At 41.8% G+C, this 24670-nt stretch overlaps 2 protein-coding genes across 6 annotated transcripts in view; one reads left to right on the top strand and one right to left on the bottom strand.

The window, feature by feature from the left end:
• Nucleotides 1-2654, top strand: part of gnptab (N-acetylglucosamine-1-phosphate transferase subunits alpha and beta) — an 82229-nt gene extending 79575 nt beyond the window's left edge. For all 4 annotated transcript variants that reach the window (XM_041216033.1, XM_041216031.1, XM_041216029.1 and 1 more), the window contains one exon: nt 648-2654. In XM_041216033.1, the coding sequence (XP_041071967.1) occupies nt 648-725 (78 nt within the window). In that variant the 3' untranslated portion in view covers nt 726-2654. The remainder of the gene's footprint in view (nt 1-647) is intronic.
• Nucleotides 2655-10105: 7451 nt separating this feature from the next.
• LOC121293178 (cholinephosphotransferase 1-like) overlaps nt 10106-24670 on the bottom strand; it is a 28531-nt gene continuing 13966 nt past the window's right edge. The window contains exons 5-9 of one of the 2 annotated variants that reach the window (XR_005946450.1): nt 20615-20746; nt 20366-20524; nt 17554-17679; nt 13872-14126; nt 10106-10714 (exon numbers count right to left, since the gene is read on the bottom strand). Coding sequence is in view for 1 of the 2 variants with exons in the window: in XM_041215957.1 (XP_041071891.1) it covers nt 10670-10714; nt 14019-14126; nt 17554-17679; nt 20366-20524; nt 20615-20746 (570 nt within the window). In the remaining variant the exon portion in view is untranslated. The remainder of the gene's footprint in view (nt 10715-13871; nt 14127-17553; nt 17680-20365; nt 20525-20614; nt 20747-24670) is intronic. The other variant, XM_041215957.1, reaches the window with a different exon arrangement.

The raw sequence follows: 24670 nt of genomic DNA, 5'->3' as shown, positions 1-24670 counted from the left end.
TTAACTATGGAAAAAATCCCTGGGACGGTGTTCATTAGGCAATTCAATGTCCAGTGCCATTTATTTTTATAGGATTCCTTCCTTTCAAGAGACAATTTCTGATATATATCCAGGAATCACTTACAATGATTTAACCTCCCCGTTACAGCTGAAATAACTTTATTCAGTGCATCTCCAGTAAAAGTAATCAATTTTTCAGACTGAACTTACAGGGCAAATCTTACAAAAAGGAAAGCACTACCTTAATGAGAGAAATTCAATAGCACAAAGGACTGTACTTTGTCATGAAACCACTGAATGATCAAGAGCGGCTTTCCATTATCTCATATGAGTGGACTAGTTTTTTTGTCATTTATCCCTGAATCTTCACGATTAGCTGTCATCAAAGAGATTCTCTGGTAGCTTGAGTGTTGGGTCTTCAGATTAAAGGTGCAGATACGGGGAGCTGGCGTGGACTCATCGGGCTCCTTCTGTGCTGTAAATGACTGACCATTCTGATCAGCCCACTTAAAGCGGATACTTTCTGTGCAACTAGTTGTGCTGTGAAAGCTAATTATCGTAAATAAGCATAATACCACATCAAAAGGAAATTGATTCATGATACAGATTGCTGGTTGTAGTACGTCATCTGTTTGTTTTTATTTCAGTTGATTGCACTAAAGCGAAAGATTTTCCCAAGAAGACGGGTGTATATGAATATTGCTCCCGATCGAAGTAGCGTGTAGAAAACAGTGGCAACAAGAAACTCCTTCAGTTCTTAATGTAGAACTCAGACTTCTGACCAGCAACAATGAAAATGGCAAAGAATTGACTGAAGGAACTGAACAAGCGTCTATGAATGTACCAAAGGGGAATGGAATTCATGGCTAAACACCATGCTATGTACCTGAAATGTACCACTCAGAAAATGAGCAATTTTGCAGAATGGGAATAATTGGATCTTAACCGTCAACTGGATTTATCAGCATTGGACCATTGACATTTTAACCTGTACCAACGGTTGTTGGAAGCAGGCAGATAAATTGTAAGAGCATCACAGAGGGCTACAATAATGAGACCTGAACTTACAAAGGAAATTAGTGGGATTTGTTTTAAATCATCTCTCCCAAGTTCCATTCCATGCAAAATATGTTGACATACTTCATGGAAGTGATGTTGTGCTGTTGTGGGTGATGGGCAGGGCTGCTGCACTATAAAAGAACAAGGATGCCTTTTCCCCCTGTGCTATATTGCAATAAGATTGTGGCATAGCTTTACACAGACTGCAAAGGTCACAAAGAACCCTGAATCAGATGGAAAACAGGTGGTAATGATGCTGATATAGTATTTGTAATATGCACTCCAGTTAGGTGTGGAGAATATATTTTATCACACTCCTGCAGATGTGCAAGACACTGTGTGTTTATAGGGCCTTTATAATAATAGAATTCTGTATCAAACTGAACTGTTAATGCTGCACTGTGCCCTGTGAATGCAGCAGACATGCTGACCTGCTGTAAAATGACTATGCTGCTGTCCCTTGATTCCCATGTGGAATAAGTCAATAAGTGTATTTCAAGAGTAGCAAAATACTACCCATTGAGTATAAAAGTGTGAATCTAACCTCATTTTTCATATCAATTGCTGGTTCTCCACACATTGCAGTAACATACCCAAGTGCCTGTCATGGTTGATGCAGTTCACAGTGGTGTTAGATATTTATTTATTTTAGAAGAGTGGTTGCTACATTTTTGAATTGGCTAAAAATAAATTTGCACGCCGTTTTTGTTTCAGGTGAGTCCGCTTTTGAAGGGAAAATGTTTTCATATTTTTTAAGTAGTAGACTGTATTGTCTTATCTCCATTGAAATGTGGGCAAATGTACAATTTTTTAATCTTTTTGGTCTTTGATTTAAAATACAGCTTTGGCAACAAGAAATTAAATAGCATATAAATTATTAACATCAAATCTAAATCAGCATAATTCATTTACCAGGAAATCTTTTCTCACCTTTAAGCATTTTTTTGGCAAAATGCCATAATTTTTATAGATAAGTACTTGAAATTGAGACACAGCAATAGATAACTTTTTGAAACAGCAACAGATTCCCAGGATGCGTCTCCAGTGTGACTCTTTGGTCATATTTGTAGTTTTGGCATCTCTGTGGGGTTGTACTGAAAATGTGGAGAAGGACTTTACCAGTTGTCACTCTTCTTCAGATTGACCCATTTGACATCCTTTGAGCCAATCATAACCTATCCACCCTTGTCATAAATCTGATCAGACTAAATAGCTATAATCATACAGTTTTAGCCAGATCTTAGCACAGCTATTCATAAATCTATTTTCTTGTTGTTTTTGTGAAGGGCATGCTTGTTACTTTTTTTTTAAATAACTTATACTTTTTAAAAAAGATAAAAAATATTGCTCTGTAAATTAACTATGAAGAAAGCTTATTGTTTTTGCAGAATTAAGAGTTTAAATTGCGAAGTATCACTGAACAAAAATGATGTCTGAGTATTCTGGTGATGAAAGCTTCTCGTGTAAAAATGTTTGCAGAATTAGAAGGTATCTGTCTGGTGTCTGCACACTCTAATGACCTGAAATGCACACTTAAGACAAAAGCAAAATACTACGGATGCTGGAAATCTGAAATAAATACAAAATGTTGGGAATGTTTCTTGTGTTTGATCGGGTATTTCACAGCCACATCTTTAGCAACTGAATCGGATTCTGACTTGATGTTTCAAAGAATTCATTCACAGGCTGTGGGAGTTGCTGGCAATGTCAGCATTTATTGCTCATCCCTAATTACATTTCAAAAGATGGTAGTGATCTGCCTTCCTGAGCCTCTGCAGCCTGCGTGGTGAAGATACTTCCATGGTGCTGTTACGTAGGGAGTTCCAGGATCTTGGCCCAGTGATGATGGAACGATGATCAATTTCCAGTTCAGTTTGGTGTGTGACTTGGAGGAGAACTTACTGGTGGTGGTGTTCCCATCCGTCCACTGCCCTTGTGACCTCTACCAACTGGAAGGACGAATTTGGGGGATGTTGTCAAAGAAGCTTTGGCAAGCTGAATTTCCCCAGGGGTCAGTGTTGGGACTTGTGCTTTTCCTGTTATATATTAAGACCTAGAACACCTCGATGTACAGGGCACAATTTCAAAGTTTTCAGATGATGCAAAATTTGGAAGCATTGTGAACTGCGAGGAGGATGTTGTAGAACTTCAAAGGGACGTAGACAAGTTGGTGGAAAGGATGAAGCTCAATGCAGAGAAATGTGAAGTAATGTATTTTGGTCGGAAGAACATGAAGACACAATATAAAATAAAGGGTACAACTCTAAAGGGGGTGCAGGTTTAAGATTTAAGATAACTGGCAAAAAAAAAGAGAAGACATAGGGAGAAACTTTACACAGCAAGCTGATATGATCCAAGTGTACTGCCTGATAGGATAGAAGATCTACTTCAAAAGCAAATTGGATAAATACTTGAAGGAGAAAATTTGCAGGGATTTGAGAGAGAGAGTGGGGAGTGGACCTAACTGGGTTGCTTTTCAAAAGGGCCAGTGCTGCTGTGATGGGCCGGATAGTGTGCTGCTCTGATATGATTCTTTATTAAAACATTTTTAGGAGCCACCTTCAAGGGAAATAGCACTCCTGGCTTAACTTCTAAGAGAACTAATGCTGTTATCTTGATGTTAATGTGTTCAAATATCCCACAATATATAAATCTCGTCTGACAGTTTGAGGCCTAACATAAAAGCAGGATACTGCGGATGCTGGAAATCTGAAATAAAAACAGAAAATGCTGAAAAAATTTAGCAGGTCAGGCAGCACCTGTGGAGAGAGAAACTGTGTTAACATCTTGTGTCCATGTGACTCTTTTAAAGATAGTTTGGGGCAACTTGATCCTTAAAGTTTAAACGACTTAATTCCTTCATATACTTCACCATTCAACATCAGAATTATAAACACCAAATCACTTCTGTCTCATTTACCAATCTGAGATCGTAATGAAACATTTTCTAGTGAAGTTAACCATAACAAATCTAAATTAAATTACAAAGTAAACCTTATACTCAGGCACTTTAAATGGTCTTGCCTTTAATTTTAGCAATTCATTTAACCCACCAGTAATCGAGTACAGCGTGTTCTCAATAGACTATTGTATGTGTGCGCTGCCTGGCACTATGAACTAAATGGCCTCCTGTGCTGTATTATTCTATGAATCTGTAAAATTGAAACACGGATGAAGTGGTGGAGGACGTTTCTCTGCTCTTTGACACTAAGCCGCCTCCATAACCAAGCTATTGTCAGTTTTTATTTGGTGCTTTCATCCTCGAGCTGGTTCAAAGTCTATATGTGACAATCTAGAGACCTTTGTTTCAGACTGAGATACAGATTTTGGCCATGACCAGGACTGATAGTTCAGACAAAAGCAAAAATAGCTGGAAAAACTCAACAGGTCTGACAGTGTCTGTGGATCTCTCCAAAGATGCTGTCCGACCTCCTGAGATTTTCCAGCAATTTTTGCTTTTGTTTTTGTTTCTGTTTCAGATTTACAGCATCCGCAGTATTTTGCTTTTATCTGATAGTTCAGACAATTAGGGATGGGCAATAAACGCTGACCTAGTCACCGATCCTCACATCCTATGAATGAATAAAAAGAAAATTTGTAGGTTTTGTTCTCAATTCCTTTAAATGACACCAAAAAGGGAGAAATGTGAGTGGACCTATGAAGACCAGAATGGACAAAATGTAATGGCTCCATAAAACCTTATTGGTGCCCTTGAATGCTGCTCTCATTCTAGACTCTGCAGGAATGTTTAAATTCTAGTCACGATTTGCCACAATTTTTCAATCTTGCCCTGTCTCTCCCTCTTTACTGCACTCTCCTCCTTTGCTCCTCAAAACCACTTCCTTGATTAAATATTTTGGTCCAAATATTTCCTAATGTGGCTGTGTCAAATTTTGTTTGATAACTCCCCTATGGGACACCTTGGGTCATTTTACTATGTTAAAGGTGCCATATGAATGCAAGTTGTTCTTGCCTCAACCACTCCACCACCTCTGTGATATTAGCCTGCTGTTTAATTGGGCAAACATTAATATTCTCCAGTCAAACATTGCCATATACATGGTGACCTCACTATTGACTCAATTCCCCACTCCGACCACTGTCTAAGGCAAGCCAGGCTGTTTGCAAACTCTCGGTTGTGTCTGATCCCAAGCTGAATTTCTGACCCCATATTCTGTGTCATAAAAATGATCTACTTCCATCCATCTGCCACCAAAATGCTCATAGTGAGAGAGGCACCCCGAGATTCAGCTGTTCCAGTGTATTCCAAGCTTCCTTTCCTCCAACCTCTATAAACTTAAGCTCATCCAAGACTCTGCTGCCCTTTCCCCCGTCCACCAATTCCTGCTCCTGGCACCCCTTACAACATGAAGTTAAAATTCTCATCTGTTCCGTTTGTCTAAGTTGCTTCATGGCATCACTCCCTCAGTAACACCTCTCCATCCTGAACTCTCTTCTAACTGCAGCCAATAAAACCCCAGACGCTCCCAAGTCCATTTTATATAAATTCCATCTCCCACGTTGTTGATGAAAATGTTGAATAGGCCGGGTGGCTTGTCTACAAACTCCATTTCCTCTGGTTTCAATATGGGCTCAATGAATTTCTCATCCCCATCTTTATGCAGATCTTGCAGTGGGAGTACACATCAGGGGGTAAAATCCAAGATTTGGTCATACACTCCATTAGCTCCCAGCATCATGAAGGCGGCATTGACTCAGTGATGAGAATTTGATTATGTATGCAATAGAATTTACAACCCATTCAACCCAACAGGTGGGTTTATGCTTCTTCCCACCCATCTTCATCTCACCCGATCATCCTTTTATTGCTTCAGCCGTGTTGTGGGTGCCCTGTACAGTTTTCCGTGATGCACAATTTTATACTAGAAACTGTTCTAAATGGTAAACATCAATGGAAAATGTATGAACCATGAGCAGTTCTATATTGTAAATACTGACCTTTGCTTTACAATCTCAACAAGATTAGACAAAGGGCCATTAACCATGTTGGTTTAACATTCACAGAGGAGGCTCAGCACGGACTGTTGGTCAGTCGAAAGTCTGCAGTTGTTTACGAGTCTTTGCTATTTCTTTCCCCTCTGAATCCCTTCTTTCATCAGTTTGCTTTTCTACCAACCCTACCCCCCCCCACCCCCAACACCACAAACAATTACCTTTCTGTGTGACGTTTGAATGAGACCAAACCAAAAGCAAATGGTTTTCAGTGTTTTACATTTGAGTGTAGTGATTAATCCAAAATTTGTGATGCAGTGAATGATAACATTTCAAACTAGTAAATTCTCAAAATTTTACCGAATCAATGAGACTTGCTGATGATCTATTGTTAAATTCCAAACTTTCTCTCTAAGGATAGTCAGGCCTAGTCATATTAGTTTCCAGCTCTCTTCAAACAATTGGATGTAGATATTCAAAAAGCTGAAGAGGAAAATTTGAAAGGAAGTACATCAGCCTGATTTGGTTCAAATTCTTTACTCTGCACACTCCTGTCATTGCTGTGTCCAAAATTATACAATATAGTAAAATACAAATTCAATCCCAGCTGCACAATGGCTAGGATGCATAGCAGACTCATAACTAAGGTCTGAATGTGTAGAGATAGGGGACAAGAAGCAGAATACAATAGAAAACCGAGAGTAGATGTGTTGTTACTCAGACTGGCAAATGATGGGAAGTGGTGTTCCACAGGCAGTGGTGCCGGGGTCACTGTCGTTCACTGTTTACAGAAATTATTTGGATTCTGGAATTGGAAATACAATTTCAAAATTTTCAGGAAATACCAAAGTGGGAGTGTAGTTAATACAGAGGAAGACTGCAATAGAATACAAGAATCCCTCCAGATATTTAGTATAACAGTCTTGTACACACCAGGATTCATCTGCTCTAATGACCAGGATGAACCCTGTGGGTGGATGTGGGAGGGAGAGGTCACCAAGCTTGGGTCATATCCTGAAGGATGTGCTGAATTATGGAAACTCTTGCCTGGATTGGCCTTCAAAGGGACAATTTCCAAAGTACTCAGTTGATTGTGAGCTCTTTGGGACATCCTGAAGTCATGGAAGGTGCTATAGAAATGCAACTTTCTATGTCTGTATATTAGTAGATTAAGAACATAAGGAACAGGAGCAGAAATTGGCCATAAGATGTTGTAGAATCATAACTTATCGTGCAGATGGAGGTCATTCAACCCATCAAGTCCATACCAGCCCTTTATAGAGCAAACCAGTCAGTCCCATCTTATCCTTGTAGCCCTATGTTTATTTCCTTCAAGTGCCCAACCAATCCCCTTTTGAAATAACTGATCACTTATGCTTCCACCACCCTTATCAGCAGCGAGTTCCAGGCTATTACCACTTGCTGCATCAAAAAAAATTCTTCCTCACACCTCCCACAACACTTGCCTGAAACCATAAATCTGTGTCCTCTAGTCCTTGTAACATCAGCTAATGGGAAGTTTCTCCTTGTCCTCAACTTTACTTTTCCACCATATCCCTTGATTCCCATAGTTTCCAAAAATCTATCAACCTCAATTTGAACATGCTCAGTGACTGACCATCCACCTTTCTCTAGGGTAGGGAATTCCAAAGATTCACTTCCCTTAGAGTGAAGAAATTTCTCCTCAGCTCAGTCTCAAATGGCCCTTTATCCTAAGACTATGACCCCCTAATTCTAGATTCTCCAACTAAGGAATATATTCTCTCAGCATCCAGGCAATGGGGACAGGTGTTATTGTCAGCAGTTTCCTCCCAACCCCCCATAAGCTGTAATCCAGCATTGAGTTTGGCCAAGATGATTGGCTTGTCCCTGCAAGGGTCAGGGTCAGGGTCAGGTCATGAGTGGACATCTCCCTGTGTCTGTTAAGCCATACTTTGAAGCTGGTGGAGTGAGCCGGAGGATTTTTGGCACTCGTTGCCTTTCAGAGGAGCATATGCAGAGGACACTTCAGCCCACCTTGATGTGAACTGGTGGCAGCCATTGAGATTTTCCCTTTAGAGCAGAAAGGTTAGGGGAAGGCTTAGTCGAGATCTTCAAAATTATGGGGGATTGAGATACAGTAAATAAGCAGATGGTCTACATTCTCCGCTAGTTTCAGGGGTGAAGAATAGAGTGTAACAGTCTGTGTCCTAATCCCCACTTTGTCTGATATTTTCTTCTCCATGCTCTTGACTTTTGCCTTCCCTGCACATATGGAAGGAGTTTACCTGCATACTAGGTTTACAATCTATCCAGACCGAAAGTGAAGAGTGCACAGAGAACTCTATGCTGATGATGCTGTGCTGGTTGCTCACACACAAACTCAACTTCAAAGTCTCATGGATTGTCTCTCCCTCCTGTGGTCTGTAACTTGTTCTCTGTCTGTAAGCATCAAGAAAACTGTGGTCGTGGGACAAGATGTTGCATTTCCGCCCCTGATCACAGTAAATAACACTTCGCTGGAAGTGTTTAGCAAATTCTGTTAGCTTAGATTCACAAACATATGAACCTACGCATTAGGGGCAGGTGTAGGCCATTCAGCCCCTTGAGTATGCTCAGCCATTCAATAAGAATATGGCTGATCTGATTGTGGTCTCAACTACCCTGCCCACCCACAATAACCTTTGACTCCCTTGTTAGTCAAAAATATTCATTGACCCTGCCTCCAGTGCTCTTTGGGGAAGAGTTCCAAAGATACACAACCCTTTGAGAGAAAGAAGTTCTTCTCATCTCCTTCTTTAGATGTTTTTTTTATACGGTGTCCCCTAGTTCTAGTAAAATTTGGGTGGGAATTGAACCCAGGGTCTTGTGCATGCAAAGCACCCACACTGACCTATGTCTACCATGACAGACAATCTGTCTGTTGATGTAGAACTTGATATGTGCATAGGGAAAGCACTGCCACCTTTGACCAAGTCACAAATCACGCATGGAATAACATCAAGCTGACTCTTAGGGCCAAGTGTCTGGTTTATGAGGCCAGTATTCTCAGCCATTAAGACAGGAAGCACAACAATTTTCATCTTTGCTGTTTGCGGCACATACTGAGCATCTCATGAAAGGACAAAATCCCGAATAAGTCAGATCTTTTAAAAACAAAAGCTCCCAAGTATGTTGGCAGTCATCAAGCAGAGGTGACCTTGCTGTCTTGGGCAGGTTTACAGGATGGAAGACAGTCACATAACCAAAGATGTTCTGTGTGGTAAGGTAGCTGGATCCAGTTGGACATCCAAAGCTCCACTTCAAGGTGTGACATGTGGGCCCTAAACAGCGACTCTTGCACCTAGGAGACACTAACTGATGACAGAGGGAAAGGGTGACATCACCCGTGGGCTGGCATGCACCACGATGACCAGTGACTACTGTGGGTTAGCAACAGGCACCACTGAAAACGACAACACATGATAACCACTTCCTTTGTGGCATGTGACAGAATCTGCCTCTCAAAGATTGGTCTATAGTCATCAGCAAAAGTGTAAGATCTGAAGCTACCTCATCCCTAATGGATTTGAGTTACTGTGTGTCCATCGTCTTCACAGATGGAAGATGCTGATGAAAAGAGGAGAAATTATGTCCTCTGGCAGGTAACCAAAGGATCAGAGCTTACCTGCACTGTAGGCACACCAACATCACACAGACGGTAGCGGTTCGAGGCAGCGGCTCACCTTGTTTACAAATGCTGCCTTGCTAACAATTTCCATATCTCATAAACAAATAAAAAGACAGTTTTTAACAACAGTGTTGTTATGATCTGAAATGTACTGTCTGAAAAAGTGCCAGAATCAGATTCAATAGTAATGATCAAAAAAGAATTTGATAAATATTTGAAAAGAGTAAAATTTTCAGGGTTGTGGGAATATAGCAGGGTGAGTGCAACTAATTGGATAGCTCATTATGGAAGAGACATAATGGGCCGAATAGCCGCTGACTGTGGCGTTTGATTCTATGAGCACAGAACGAACTTCGGTTTCCTTGTTACAGAGCCCAGTGGATAGATGACAGGAGGTAAAAGTCTCAAAACGGAGGAAAGGAAATGAATGGCGACACAGAGGAGGAGGGTTACAGATTTTATTTAGTGTTGTTTACGCAGAGGTATCTGAAAGTTGTGTCAGGATAACATTGACAATTTTACATTTTTTTTATTATAACCAGTTTGCATAAATATTGGAACAGATTGTAATTAAAGTACTTAACTTTCAGGACCAGGAAGATCCAAACCAAAATAATGGATTACAGCAAGAAATTCAAAAGGAAATGGTTGCTTTATAGAACAGGATTATGATACAGTGAACGACATGCATCCTGTGGCTTGCCAAACTGAGAGAAAAAAGAATAATGTGCACGTGAAACATACAAAGGTGAAGCACAGTTTAAACGTGATTTTATAGCTTAATTGTAGGTTTAAAAAAAAATTACCAGCAATGATTTAATACAAAAATCAATTTACCCAAGTCATTGATTGTCATTTTCTTGCAAAGATCAGAAACTCCTTCATGGTTTGTTTTTGAAATAAAAATATGTATAAACCTATAGGTCATCCACTTCATAAGTGTTCTAATAATCCTCCCCTTCACGTGACACAGCAGCAAGAAGAGATGGCGAATGTTTGCAGGTCTCTTCAGCCCATGTTGTTCTGAGGGGAGACGGGAGCTGGAATGTACACCTATGCAACATAATGCAGTTAATATATTGAAGTTACAATGAATAGCTCAATGTATATTAGCTGCAGCTTTTAACAAGCCCCTAAGGTACTTATGCAGGTTGTTATAAATGTTAATGTTAAATTTGAATGGTTTGGATTATTTGAGTTAACCAGGCCACTTATGTAACGTACGGAAAAGAAGCTACAGAAGCAACTTATACTTTGTCTAAAAATTGTCACAATTGCCCACAGTATGCAGCACTAGCAATGTTTTCTTTGAAAAAATATTGCACAGTTACTGACAAACATTAAAAAAACAGTAAGTGACAGTTAAAACGTTTTCACAAACTAAAATTTCTGAATCAGGTCCGGACTTGGGCCAAAGTATCGTGAATTTGGGAGATAGTAAAGGCATGTTAAACCCATCTAATAAAATGAGAAACTCATTCACCTAACCAAAAAGAAAATATGTGCACTCATTGGCATCTTAAACAGAAGACATTGCGACAGTGTGCACAGAAAAGCAATATGGGAATCTAACTTTGGTATAAAACTAGGCGAACGATAATCAGTCTGCAGCCAGCCTCAAGATTCTACCCAAAGTAATGGCTTAATCTAATTGTTTAATGTTCAAACACTGCCCTTAATTTAACTGTCCCGCCAGGTGGAGGAGTCAAAATTGGGGCCATTGTTCTTTGATACGGTGGCAGGCTTGATAGTGAACCTACTTGTCACAGCCTCCCATCTTTACAATGGGATCAGTCCATTCAACCCAAATATCTTGTCAGCACTGCACAGTGTCATGCTGATACCAGGGCTAAAAGAGTTAAATTGTTAGGACAGGTTGCATGGTCTAAGCTTTTATTCCCTTGATTATAAAAGACTAAGGGGGCGATCCAATTGAGGTGTTCACGATGATTAAAGGATCGTTAAAGGAGTTACTCACTCTGGTTAAAATTAGTGCCAGGCCTTTCAGGAGTGATAGCAGGAAGCACTTTTCCAAACAAGGAGTGGAAATCTGGAACTATTTTCCACGTGAAAAACAGCAAGGCTGAGGGTCAATTGAAATTTTCAAAACTGAGATTGATATATTTTTGTTGGGCAAGGAAGGGCATTATGGGATAGGAAACCAAGGTGGGTAAACAGATCTAACTGAATGGTGGAATAGGCTTGAGGGGCTGAATGGCCTTTTCCTGTTCCTATGTCTGTGCATGATTCATTCTACATGCAAACATGCTACTGTGTTGAATGCACTACAAAACTGCAAACTGTTGTTCAAAACTAAGTCCTTCAAAAACTACTCCATTATTTCTGGATAACACGAAGTTAATGAGACAAAACGTTTATGTAGATTTGATTTTTAGTTTAATTGAAAAAAAGTAGAAAGACAATACAAGAGACAAAAGTGTTTGCTAAGAGCAAAATTAGTTATTTTCCCACCCAGAATGCAAAAAAAAATTGCAGCATATATATATATACATATATATAGATAACCTGAGGAACTTCACTTTTAACATCCAATTTTACAGTTATAAAGTTTTAGCCAGTAACATTGCAGTCTAGTACATTGGTTATGCCTTTATTTGCATTATGTACACTCATTACTCCACTATTTAGCCTGTGTTAATACTAGACAACACTATATATCAGCAAACTAAACTATTATAGCTAACATTAGGAATATTTAGCCAGCTTGCTCAATTAGTGGACAGACGGTTTCTATTGCTTGTTTCGCTTGCTTTTAAAAAAAAAATACACATTCAAGCTTTCTGGCATCACTATGGAGAGCAGCATTTATTGCCCATCCCTAATTGCCTTTGAGAAGGTGGTGCTGAACCACTGCCTTGAACTGTTGCAGACCATATAGCGTAGGTACACCCACAATGTAATTAGGGAGGGATTTTCACCCAACGTTCATGAGAAACAGTGAGTATATAGTGTAAACCTTCTGTCTGTCTGAATGCATCAAACACCACCAACATTACAACGTCACCACCTGTTACAACTACAGAGGAATTTACTCATGTCCAAATTCTTGAAAACTCTGGCTGTGAAATTTTTCTCCAAGTTTTTCCTCTGTTCTACAGGTCACCTCTCCCAAAGCCCCATGTTAATTGGAATGCCTAGTGGTGGAGTTGGGGCTCTGATCAGGAAGCATTGTCAAGTATTTGCATTGTCAGTTTAAACATATTGCACAGTACAAGACTTGAGATTAAAAGTGTGCTACAAAATTTTGTGTAAAAAAGTTAGATGTTTCTACACTGAGAAACAGCTTCATTATTCATACGCAATCTTTACTCACTTCATCAAAGTTTGACCATTTCTCTGAAGCTGCCTTGCCGAACAAACAACATAATTAAAATGGATAGAGAGCTACATGGCAGTAGCTTACATTGATTCAAACACAGCAATTTACCCATCAGGAGGAGGAAATTTGCCTTACACCAAACACTACAGCATTCAACTCTTTATATGCATTAATACAATGTTCCCCCTTTTCTAGCCACAGATGATGTTGTCCCACTGTTGTTGCTATGTGCTGTACAGTTCTAGGGAAGGAGCTCTGAAGCAGAGTCATCCAGACTCGAAACGTCAACTCTGTTTCTCTCTCCACAGATGCTGTCAGACCTGCTGAGTTTTTTACAGCATTTTCTGTTTTTTGTTTCAGATTTCCAGCATCTGCGGTATTTTGCTTTTATATTAAGGAAGCTACCTTGTTTGACAGTAAGTTATTGGCAGATAAATTCAACATTGGTCCCCAACTGCTTACTTCCATTGTCCCCACTTGCAACTCAGGAATGATTCAGATTCTGACCCATCTCCTCTCACCAGCCTCCCCAAGATCATCTGGGTTTGGGTTTTAATTAATTCAGCACATTCCTGTCTGTGACTCCATGCTGCACGGCATGGTATGGTAGGTTTCTCTCACCGAGACCGCCCCAGCACTTGTCTGGGTGTATTCTGGAACATTCTTAAGATGTATGGATCCTGATTGTAGGACCTTGCAGATAAAGGTGAATGGTGGAGGCTGAAATGATTTTAAGCTTTTTAAAAATGCAAAGGTTTGGAGTTAGAATCTTATGCACACAGATTTGATGATAATGGACGAGTGATATATTAACACAAATTCTACTCAATCTTTATGAAATCATAATGAAATAATTTAAATGATAATTACAGGCCCTTCTAGATTAATAAGGTCTGGTTGGTTTAGCAGTTGATCAGGATTTCTGATACTAGATAATGGCTCTTTTTCACTTGTGTGGTCCCTCTCCATCTCTTCCTCCTCCTTTTGGGCAAATTGTCAGTCATGATGGTTCTGAACCTGTTCAGGAGCTTGATATGGAATTCGGAAAACCTCGATGTGGAGGTGTGAAGCGATCTGAATGCAGACGGAGGTGCAGTAAATCATCAAATCGCACAGGGAGAAGATCTGAAAAGAGTCAAAACAGGGCTCAGATTTTTCATCTCATGCACCATCCAACAACTGCTTGCATTTATATATCACTTTTAAACAGAGTAAAATGTCTCAAGGAACAAAATTTGACACTGAACCACATAAGGAAGCATTAGGACATGGAGCCCAAAATCTGGATCAAAGAGGTCATTTTTAGGGAACAACTTAAAAGAGGTCGAGGGGTGGAGAGATTTAGCGAGGCAGTTTCAGAGCTTAGGACCCAGACAGCTGAAGGCACGGCCACTGATGGCAGAGAGATTGAAATCAGGGATGCTCAAGAGGCCAGACTTGGAATTGCAGAGATCTTGGAGGAATGGAAATTACAGAGATACAGAAGAACGAGGCAATGGAGGGAACTGCAAACAAGGAGGAGAAATTAAAAACTTAAAGCTTTGCAGGACGGAGAGCTGGTGTTGACCTGTGAGCGCAGGGGTAATTGGTGAACAGGACCTGGTGTGATTAGGGCAGCAGGTTTTTGGATGAGCTCAAGTTTCTGAAGGATACAAAGTGGGAGGTTGGCTACAAGTATGTTGGAATAGCCAAGTGCAGAGCTAACAAAGGCGTGAGTGAGGATTTCAACAGCAGAAGAGCTGAAGCAACGGTGGATACAATGTTACAGAGGTAGGAGTTAAGGATCTTGGTGATTATCCAGTACAACAGCACCTCCTCACACTGAGATAACAATTTCAACACAGAAAAATATACCACTGCATTTAATGGAAGAGAGATTAGGAAGGCTGATTAAAAGCTTGGTTTGAAAAAGCATTTATCAGAGAACCACAAATACTTATTGATTTTCTTTAGTTGGATGCATGATAGGTGGAAATCAGATAGTTTGATTCTGAGGGACAGCTCATCTCCAAAATTATGAAGACACTTTCTATAGAGGAGGCACCTCGAGTTGGAAAATAAAGGGTGAGGGTGATCTGATGAGGTGTTTAAGGTGATTAATTCAGAACAAGGGAACATAACCTTGAAATTGGAGCCAGGCTGTTCAGGGGGGATGTCAGGAAGCACTCCTTCACACCAAGGATATTGGAAATCTGGAAATCTCACTCCCAAAAAAGCTGTTGAGACAGGGGGTCAATTGGTTTGAAAGGGCCAAATGGCCTATTCCTGCTCCTATTTCTTAACATTTCAAAACTGAGATTGACAGATTTTTGTTTGGTAAGGGTTATGGAATCAGGACAGATAAATGGAGTTAAGACAGACATTGACCATGATCCGAACAATCCCCATCCACCACTACTCTTCTCCGTCTGGCTGAACTTGTTCTCACACTAAACAATTTCTCCTTTGACTCCTCTCACTTCCTCCAAATAAAAGGTGTGGCTATGGATACCCGCATGGGCCCCAGCTATGCCTGTCTCTTTATGGGGTATGTGGAACATTCCTTGTTCCAGTCCTACTCCGGCCCCCTTCCACAACTCTTTCTCCGTACATCGATGATTACTTCGGTGCTGCTTCATGCTCTCGTCGGGACCTGAAAAAATTTATTAATTTTGCTTCCAATTTCCACCCCTCCATCATTTTCACATGGTCCATCTCTGACACTTCCCTTCCCTTCCTTGACCTCTCTGTCTCAATTTCTGGTGATAGACTGTCCACCAATATCCATTACAAGCCTACCAGCTCCCCCAGCTACCTCAACTACAGCTCCTCACACCCCGCTTCCTGTAAGGACTCCATCCCATTCTCTCAGTTCCTTCGCTTCCGTCGCATCTGTTCTGATGATGCTGCCTTCAAAAACAGTTCATCTGACATGTCCTCCTTCTTCATTAACCGAGGTTTTCCACCCATGGTCGTTGATAGGGCCCTCAACCATGTCCGGCCCATCTCCCGCGCATCCACCCTCACACCTTCTCCTCCCTCCCAGAAACATGATAGGGTCCCCCTTGTCCTCACTTATCACCCCACCAGCCTCCGCATTCAAAGGATCATCCTCCGCCATTTCCGCCAACTCCAGCATGCCACCACCAAACACATCTTCCCTTCACCCCCCCTGTCGGCATTCCGTAGGGATCGTTCCCTCTGGGACACCCTTGTCCATTCCTCCATCACCCCCTACTCCTCAACCCCCACCTATGGCACCTCCCCATGCCCACGCAAAAGATGCAACACCTGCCCCTTCACTTCCTCTCTCCTCACCGTCCAAGGGCCCAAACACTCCTTTCAAGTGAAGCAGCATTTCACTTGCATTTCCCCCAACTTAGTCAGTCTACAGCATTCGTTGCTCCCAATGCGGTCTCCTCTACATTGGAGAGACCAAACGTAAACTGGGCGACTGCTTTGCAGAACACCTGCAAGAAAGACCCAAACCTCCCTGTCGCTTGCCATTTTAACACTCCACCCTGCTCTCTTGCCCGCATGTCTGTCCTTGGCTTGCTGCATTGTTCCAGTGAAGCCCAACGCAAACTGGAGGAACAGAACCTCATCTTCCGACTAGGCACTTTACAGCCTTCCGGACTGAATACTGAATTCAACAACTTTAGATCTTGAACCCCCTCCTCCATCCCCACCCCCTTTCCGTTTCTTCCCCCTTCCTTTTGTTTTTTTCCAATAATTTATATAGATTTATCTTTTCCCACCTATTTCCATCAATTTTAAATCTTTTATGCCCTGCTAGTCTTTCCACCCCACCCCCATTAGAGCTGTACCTTGCTTGTCCTGCTCTCCATTCTTAATTAGCACATTCGTTTAGATATCACCACCTTCAACACCTCTTTGCTCCTTTGTCTGTGACATCTTTTGATTATCTGCTATCACTGCTTGCTTGTCCCTACAACCACAACACCCCCCCACACTTCTCTCCCTCCATCGCCCCCCACCCCCCCACCTTAAACCAGCTTATATTTCACCCCTCTCCTAATATTCACTCAGTTCTGTTGAAGGGTCATGAGGACTCGAAACGTCAACTCTTTTCTTCTCCGCCGATGCTGCCAGACCTGCTGAGTTTTTCCAGGTAATTCTGTTTTTGTTCTTGACCATGATCTAATTGGATGGCAGAACAGGCTCAAGCAGCTGAATGACCTCCACGACCCCAAAATGGTCCAAAAGCTGAATGTTTGGTTCGAGTTAAAGAATCGGAAGTGAGCTGTTACTGAACTGGCAGTGAGAGGACAAGATGGAGGTAACTTGGAGAAAGATGGAAAAACAGCTTATCTGGAGATGACCCAAGTTGATGACCATAGGTTCAAAAAGTGGAGAAATGGTGTGAATTTCAATAGTTACTAATTGGAGCACAAATTAGCTCCAATATGACAATGGATAACAGGAGATAGAATGGGTTTAGCATTTCACGCCAATGTTTGAGGTACCTGGTTTTGGAACAAACAAAGAACAACAACGCTTTGAGCTGTCTAAATTTGTACCCTTTTCAAAGAAATCAATGTAATGTACTTACCATAGCTGTCCATAGTACAAAGTACTCATTAATAAAACTATTAAAGTATTGGTTCAGGAACAGCAGCCCAGGCCCTAAGAACGCTGTGTCTTGCAGTTTCACCTTACTTTTGGTCATATGTGCCACCTACAAGAACAACAAGGGAACATCTTTAATAACTAGAGCGGAAATATTGATACACAGTTGTGATGTACAGTATGCAGAACTATTATCAGATCAATGTTTGGTAAGCTTGCATTATATTAGAATCTTACAGTACAACAGGAGACCATTCAACCAATTAAGCCCATGCACTCTTTTTGAAAGAGATATCCAATTGGTTCCACTCCTCCCCGCTCTTTGCCAATCACCCTGCAATTTCTTTCCCCATGCAAGTATTTACTGAGAGTGAGATAAACCCATCAGTCCCACTCCATCTGAGTCAGTGTTTGATTATTTTATCCTGGACGCTCCTTTCAATATTCTGCTTCTCGTAAAAAATGTCCTTTTCATGTTGTCGGTAAAAAAGCAATTGTGGAGTGTTACTACGGCCTGAATTTTTTGGATGGTGGAAGCTCGCCTCCTCACTCAGGAGGAAGACAATGCTGCAATGGACAGAAGAGGAACTACACCAACCTGCCTGAGCCTAAGTGCCAGAGCCGGAGGACAAGGTAAGTATATGGGGTCCCAGGGCAAGAAAGGTAGGGAAGGCCTACGGGGTCACGATGGTGGGCGATCAGGGTCTGAGGAGAGAGGCCATGGCAGGGGGGAGGGAAGTTTGCAAGTCAACGGGCCTTAAGGGGAAGGCTCTCCCAATCAGAAGAGGGCTTCTGATGGCTGCACCCTGCCTCCCCCCCTCAATCCAACTTGATTCTTTCCGGCCTTCCCCACAGAGGTTCCATCTTCTCGTCTGCCTAAAAATTGAGGCTGGGTAGGAAACACCCATTAAGTGGAAATTAATTGGCCACTTAAGGGCCTCAATTGGGGCAACAGTGGGCTTCCCACCCCAGGCCATGCTGGCCCAGTGTAAAATTGCTGCGAGGTCGGGGTGGGTGGGAACGCGGAAGGAATCCCACCCCTGTAATTTCACGCTCCCCCACCACCACTCCCTGTGGGGAATGTAAAATTCAGGTCTATCTCTCCAGTCCCTCAATCCCCTCAACTATTTAATCAACTATATCTGCTGGCTCGGAAAGCCTAGGATGAGGGAACAGTCTAAAAATCAGCACTAGAGCTTTGTGTAAAATTAGGGAGCAGCTCTTCACACAAAGGTGACAGAAATTTGGAATGCTTTTATGTAAATGTCAGTTGACGTTGAATCAATTGTTAATTTTAAATCCAGATTGAAAGATTTTTGCTAACCAAAGATATTAAGGGATACAGAATTACAGTACAGATCAGCCATGATCTCGTTGAATGGCATCTTCCTGTTCCAATATTCCCACCGGATAGTGAGCTTTGTTCAAATGCACCAAATGATCTTCAAAACCAACTCCCTTCTCTGGGGAATTTGTTCCATTACAATTGAAGCAGCCAGAATTTGTCTTACTGGAGTTTGCAGCAGCTGACACAGGTGTAAATTAGGACCTGGGTTACGTACAAATAAACTATGAAAAAACAAACCCGATGCAATGCAGTAGATGTATGATTCAAGTAATCCCTTACGAGACAGCACCTATTAAATGTGGGTTACCAGCAGCTCCAAGTATTTCTGATGAAGATGAGTATACCACCACTAAATAGTGTTAGCGTAAGATCACAGAGCACAGGAGCAAGCCCTTCAGCACACACTGTGCTGACTCTTTGAAATATTTATCCAATTTGTCCCACTTCCCCCAGCTCCGTTACTCCTTTTTCTGCTCCAACTATTTATCCAATTCCCCTATTGAATCTGCTCCACTGCCCTTTCAGGCAGTACATTCCAGATCACAACAACTCGATGCATTAAAAAAAAATCATCTCCCCCTCTGGTTCTTTTGCCAACCTCAAATCTGTATAAGACACAATCAGAACAGACCAATTCTTGAGAGAGTCAGCGTTTCAGAAATTAATGGTTGGAACAGCCTTTGAGTGAAGAGGTTGGCATTAGGTGGTAACAGTTTATTTTCTTTATTTATTCATTCACAGGATGTCAGAGTCTCTGTCAAGGCCGGTGTTTATTGCCCATCCCTAGTTGCCCTTGAGAAGGTGGTGGTGAGCTGCCTTCTTGAACTGCTGCAGTCCATGTGGTGTAGGTACACCCATAGTGCTGTTAGGGAGGGAGTTCCAGGATTTTGACCCAGTGACAGTGAAGGAACGGCGATATATTTCCAAGTCAGGATGGTGAGTGGCTTGGAGGGAAACTTGCAGATGGTGGTGTTCCCATCCATCTGCTGCCCTTGTCCTTCTAGATGGTAGAGGTCATGGGCTTGGAAGTTGCTGTCAAAAGAGGCTTGCCATGTTTCCTCAGTGCATCTTGTAGATGGTACACACTGCTGCTACTGTGTGTCTGTGGTGGAGGGAGCGAATGTTTAAGGTGGTGGATGGGGTGCTAATTGAGTGGGCTGTTTTGTCCTAGATGATGTCGAGTTTTTTGAGTTGTTGGAGCTGCACTGTATTCCATCACACTCCTGACTTGAGCCTTGTAGATGGTGGATAGGCATTGGGGAGTCAGAAGGAGAGTTACTGACCGCAGAATTCCCAGCCTCTGACCTGCTCTTGTAGCCACGGTATTTATACGGTTGGTCCAGTTTGGGTTATGAGAGTTGGCTTTCCAATATCTGCTCCGTGTTGAAAGAAAGCATCCAATAGATAGAGACAACATATCATTTTGATTTGTTTGAAATTAACATACCACTAATTTGTTTGTGATTTTTGAAGCTACACATCCAAACATTAACACATAAAGGCAAGGGTGATCCTCAAACAAGCGTGTAGTGGATTTTTTGTAGATCATTATAGCCATTATTATGACCAGTCCAATGTGCAAGGAAGGTGACAGAACACTGGTACCCTAGAAAATAAAGAGGAATGCATCAGTCAAAATCAGCAGCGAGAGACTGGTGCTTGCAGAAAAATGTTATTATTGATTAGATCTCCGTACCGCTATTGTGGAACCATTTTTGCCTGTCCCACCAGAAAAGATGACCCGGAAGTAATTGGTACAGGAATAGATTGCTCCTGCTATTATTCCAAATACGGGCAGGATCTTCACTCTCAGTCCTAGTACTGGAATCTGTATTGCCAAGGAATAATAAACAAGAGCTGTTTGTGACATCAACAGTAACACTGAGTGCCCCACACCACATAACCAATATGGTATTTATGAGTGAGGCACTGTTAATGTAGAATTCAAAAACTCTAATTGTTTTTACATTCTGAACTCCCTCCCTCAGCATCATTACAATATAAGTTTAGAAAGAGTTTTATTACCTTTCTTTAGCCATTCCGTGTAAAGTTTTAATGGGAATTTCCAGAGGCAGCAGAACAGAACAACAGAAAAAATAAGCAACACAAAGTTTGTGTCAATACCACATCGGGCAGCACATATAAACTAAATTCATTGCAGAGATCCCCCAGAGAGCTGTAAACTAAAAGCTTGAAACACAGGGTCTCCTGACTCAAAGCAGCCAATACCTGCTGGGGCTGAAATCTCATTTTTAAATTCATAATAAACATTCGCTTCAGTTACGATGGAGGAAAAGCAAGTTACCGGCCTTACAGTGTAGTACTTGCCAAATTAAAATGGCCGCCAATCACTGCTGGAGAGGAGACAGAAGTAAGACAGATTACAATTGAGGCTCACCCTCTATAAAGGGGAGATGAATCAGAGTGGGATGAGGCTCATGTAGAGCAACAAGCACAGGACAGACTACTTGGGCTGCAAGGCCCGTTTCTGTGCTGTACATTTTATACATGAACCTCCCAACCACGGCCACTGTCAACTTTAACTAAGCACAAGTGAGAAAGCAAGACCAATATGACCAGTGCAGGAACAGCTGGTTAGACAATATCGATGATTAACAGGAATGGATCTTTAAAAATAATATACGCTCCTACTCCGTGATACTCCATACTCCTTCCAGATATAAGAGAAATGATTCTTATGGATCACTCATAATCGAGTAACTGAGATATGTAACATAGTAGAATGCAAAATATACATGGCTAATTAACTTGTTAATAGAAGGGAAACAGGCCATTTAGTTCAACTGCTCTGAGCCAGTGTTCTACACGACCTCCTCCCATTCTGCTTTAATAGAAGAGGAAGAACAAGAAACGTGGTTGAACAAACCTGTATTTATATAGCTAAATGCAAAATTCTGTGGATGCTGGAAATAGTCATAGAGTTATACAGCACAGAAACAGGCTCTTCAGCCCATTGTATCCGTGCCAGCCATCAAGCACCTATCTATTCCAATCCCATTTTCCAACACTTGGCCCATAGCCCAGAACTCTGAAGGGTCATAAGGACTCGAAATGTTAACTCTGTTTCTCTCTCCGCAGATGCTGCCAGACTTGCTGAGTTTTTCCAGCATTTTCTGTATTTATATAGCACCTATTGGCATTTTTCAAAGCCTCCCAAACACTTCATATATAATGAATTACTCTGAAGAGTGGTTGACCGCATACAACAACAACTTGTATTTATGTAGGCCTTTAAGATAGTAAAATGTTCCAAGGTGTTTCACAGGTGTGTTACTAAGCAAAATTTGACACTGAGTCAAATAAAGAGATGCTAGGACAGACAACCAAAAACTTGGTTAAAGGGATAGATTTCAAATCAACATGGTGGCAACATTATGGTACAGCAAGATCCCACAAATAACAATGAGGCAAATGACCAGTAAATGGTGTTGCAGGAGGGAAGAATGTTGGCCAAGGCATGTGTTTGTTCTGGAAATGACATCTGAAGGTGAATAATGTACCTCTTGATAACCCAGGCAATGGGTATATGACAGGTACCCCATGATTTCTCCCACTGATTGATTGCCTATTTGATCGATATACCTGGAGGGGAGAAGGTGTTTGACAACAAGGCAGCGATTGAATATCCAGTATGGAGTCCAGCATGTTTACAAAACCAAGATACACAATCTCATCAAATCTCATTAACACTGCATATTTTAAACACATATTTTTGAAGTAGATTATTAATAACGCACAGACCAATCCAGTCCAAAATGGGTTATTCATCACAAAATAATTATGCCCGACAATCACTTCAGACCAACTGTATAGGAATGATTTGAAAGTCCCTTCATAAATAGCAAAGAAACAACTCTCAGAATCTTTACAGTGCAGAAGGAGGCCATTTGGTCCATTGAGTCTGCACTGGCTCTCTGAAGGAGCATTCTACCTGGTCCCACTCCCCTGCCTTATCCCCGTAACCGTGCATATTCTTTCTTTTCACATAGCAATCCAATTCCCTTTTGAACACCTCGATCGAACCAGCCTCCACCACCTTCAGGAAGTTCGTTCCAGACTCCAACCACCCTCTGGGTGAAAAACATTTTCCTCACATCACATTTACTCCTTTTGCCAATTATTTTGAATCTGTGCCCTCTAGTTTTTGATCTTCTCTTGAGTGGGAACAATTTCTCACTATTTACCCTATCCATACCCTTCAGGATCTTGAATACCTCTATCAAGTCTCCTCTCAGCCTTCTTTTCTCCAAGGAAAACAATCCCAACCTCTCCAATTTATCCTCATAGCTACAGTTCTTTATCCCTGGAATCATTCTTGGGAATCTGCTCTGCACCCTGTCCAATGCCTTCACATCCTTCCTCAAATATTATGCCCAGAGCTGGTTGCAGTACTCCAGATGAGGTCTAACTTGTGTATTATACAAGTTCAACATGATCTCCTTACTCTTGTACTCAATGCTCCTCTAATAAAGCCTAAGATACTATATGCTTTATTAACTGCTCTCTCAACAGGTCCTGTCATCTTCAATGGCCTGTGTACATATACACCCAGGTCCCTCTGTTCCTGCATCTCCTTTAGAGTTCCTCCCTTTATTTTATACTGTCTCTCCATATTCTTCCTGTCAAAATGAATCACCTCACACTTCTCTGCATTGAACTTCATCTGCCACTTGTCTTCCCAATCCACCAACATGTCTATGTCCTTTTAAAGTTCAAGACTATCCCCATCACAGTTGATAACATCTCCAATCTTTGTGTCATCTGCAAATTTTGAAATTATGCCCTGCAACCTAGGTCATCAATATATAGGTCAGGAAGCAAGGATCCCAACACTGACCCCTGGGGAACTCTGGGGATCACAGACTCTTCCGACATCACATGGCAACTGAAGTTGCAGTGACAACAAATCTCTGCATGTTAAATGGGAAGGAGAGTTTGGGACTATTGCCTCAGTCTGGTGGTTCAGAGATGGCAAGTCTCCACTGACTCTGATTTAGCCAGAGGGCCTGATATTCTTTTACAGTTCAGTCCGGATGGGAGTGACTGGACTCATGTAGGAGGGAAGCTGAACTGCCCGAAGCAGGTCTGCTCTGTCTCTGCTGGCTCTGGAACACCCCAGATGAAACCATACATGCCACTGCCCAGGTCAGGCTGCGGGTCAGGAGAAACAATAAAGGCAATTCAAAGTTGGCAGAATGGAATGGGGGAGGGGGTATTGGGGGTAGGATCAGTGGGAGAACAAAAACAGCACATGTGGGGAGGTCCTACTATTACAGTATTCCAAAAGAGTTTGGTACAGCTCCGATCACCCTCCAGTGATATCTACAGGTCCACAATAATATTACAATCTCAATGCCTGTGCAGGGACAATCAGAAAAAAGGTGTGGGGGAAACATGTTGTGACGATTTGCCCCAAAGACGCTCCCCACTCCACCTCAGCCCTCTCTGCAAAGCGTCTGGAGCAGGTTGATGGGAGATTCACAGGCGTCTGCAACCATAGACCTATCCTCGTCCTCTCAATCCAATATGGGCAGACAGGTACAGTTTCGAAGCTCAAGGGGATACAGAACATGTACATGTGCCAGAGAGGTGGACAGCTAGACTTGATGCTAGCCTTGGACTAATGCAATGTAAAACTGCCCTTTGTGGGATCTTGCTGTACGCAAAATGTTTGCTCCCTGTCGCTGCATTATTGACTGCACTTCAGAATAAATTCCAAGGATGTGAAATA

Source organism: Carcharodon carcharias, chromosome 21, assembly GCF_017639515.1.
Source record: "Carcharodon carcharias isolate sCarCar2 chromosome 21, sCarCar2.pri, whole genome shotgun sequence".
Classification (NCBI taxonomy): domain Eukaryota; kingdom Metazoa; phylum Chordata; class Chondrichthyes; order Lamniformes; family Lamnidae; genus Carcharodon; species Carcharodon carcharias.
The sequence above is the reverse complement of the archived record's forward strand: the minus strand, read 5'-3'. Positions and strand labels throughout refer to the sequence as shown.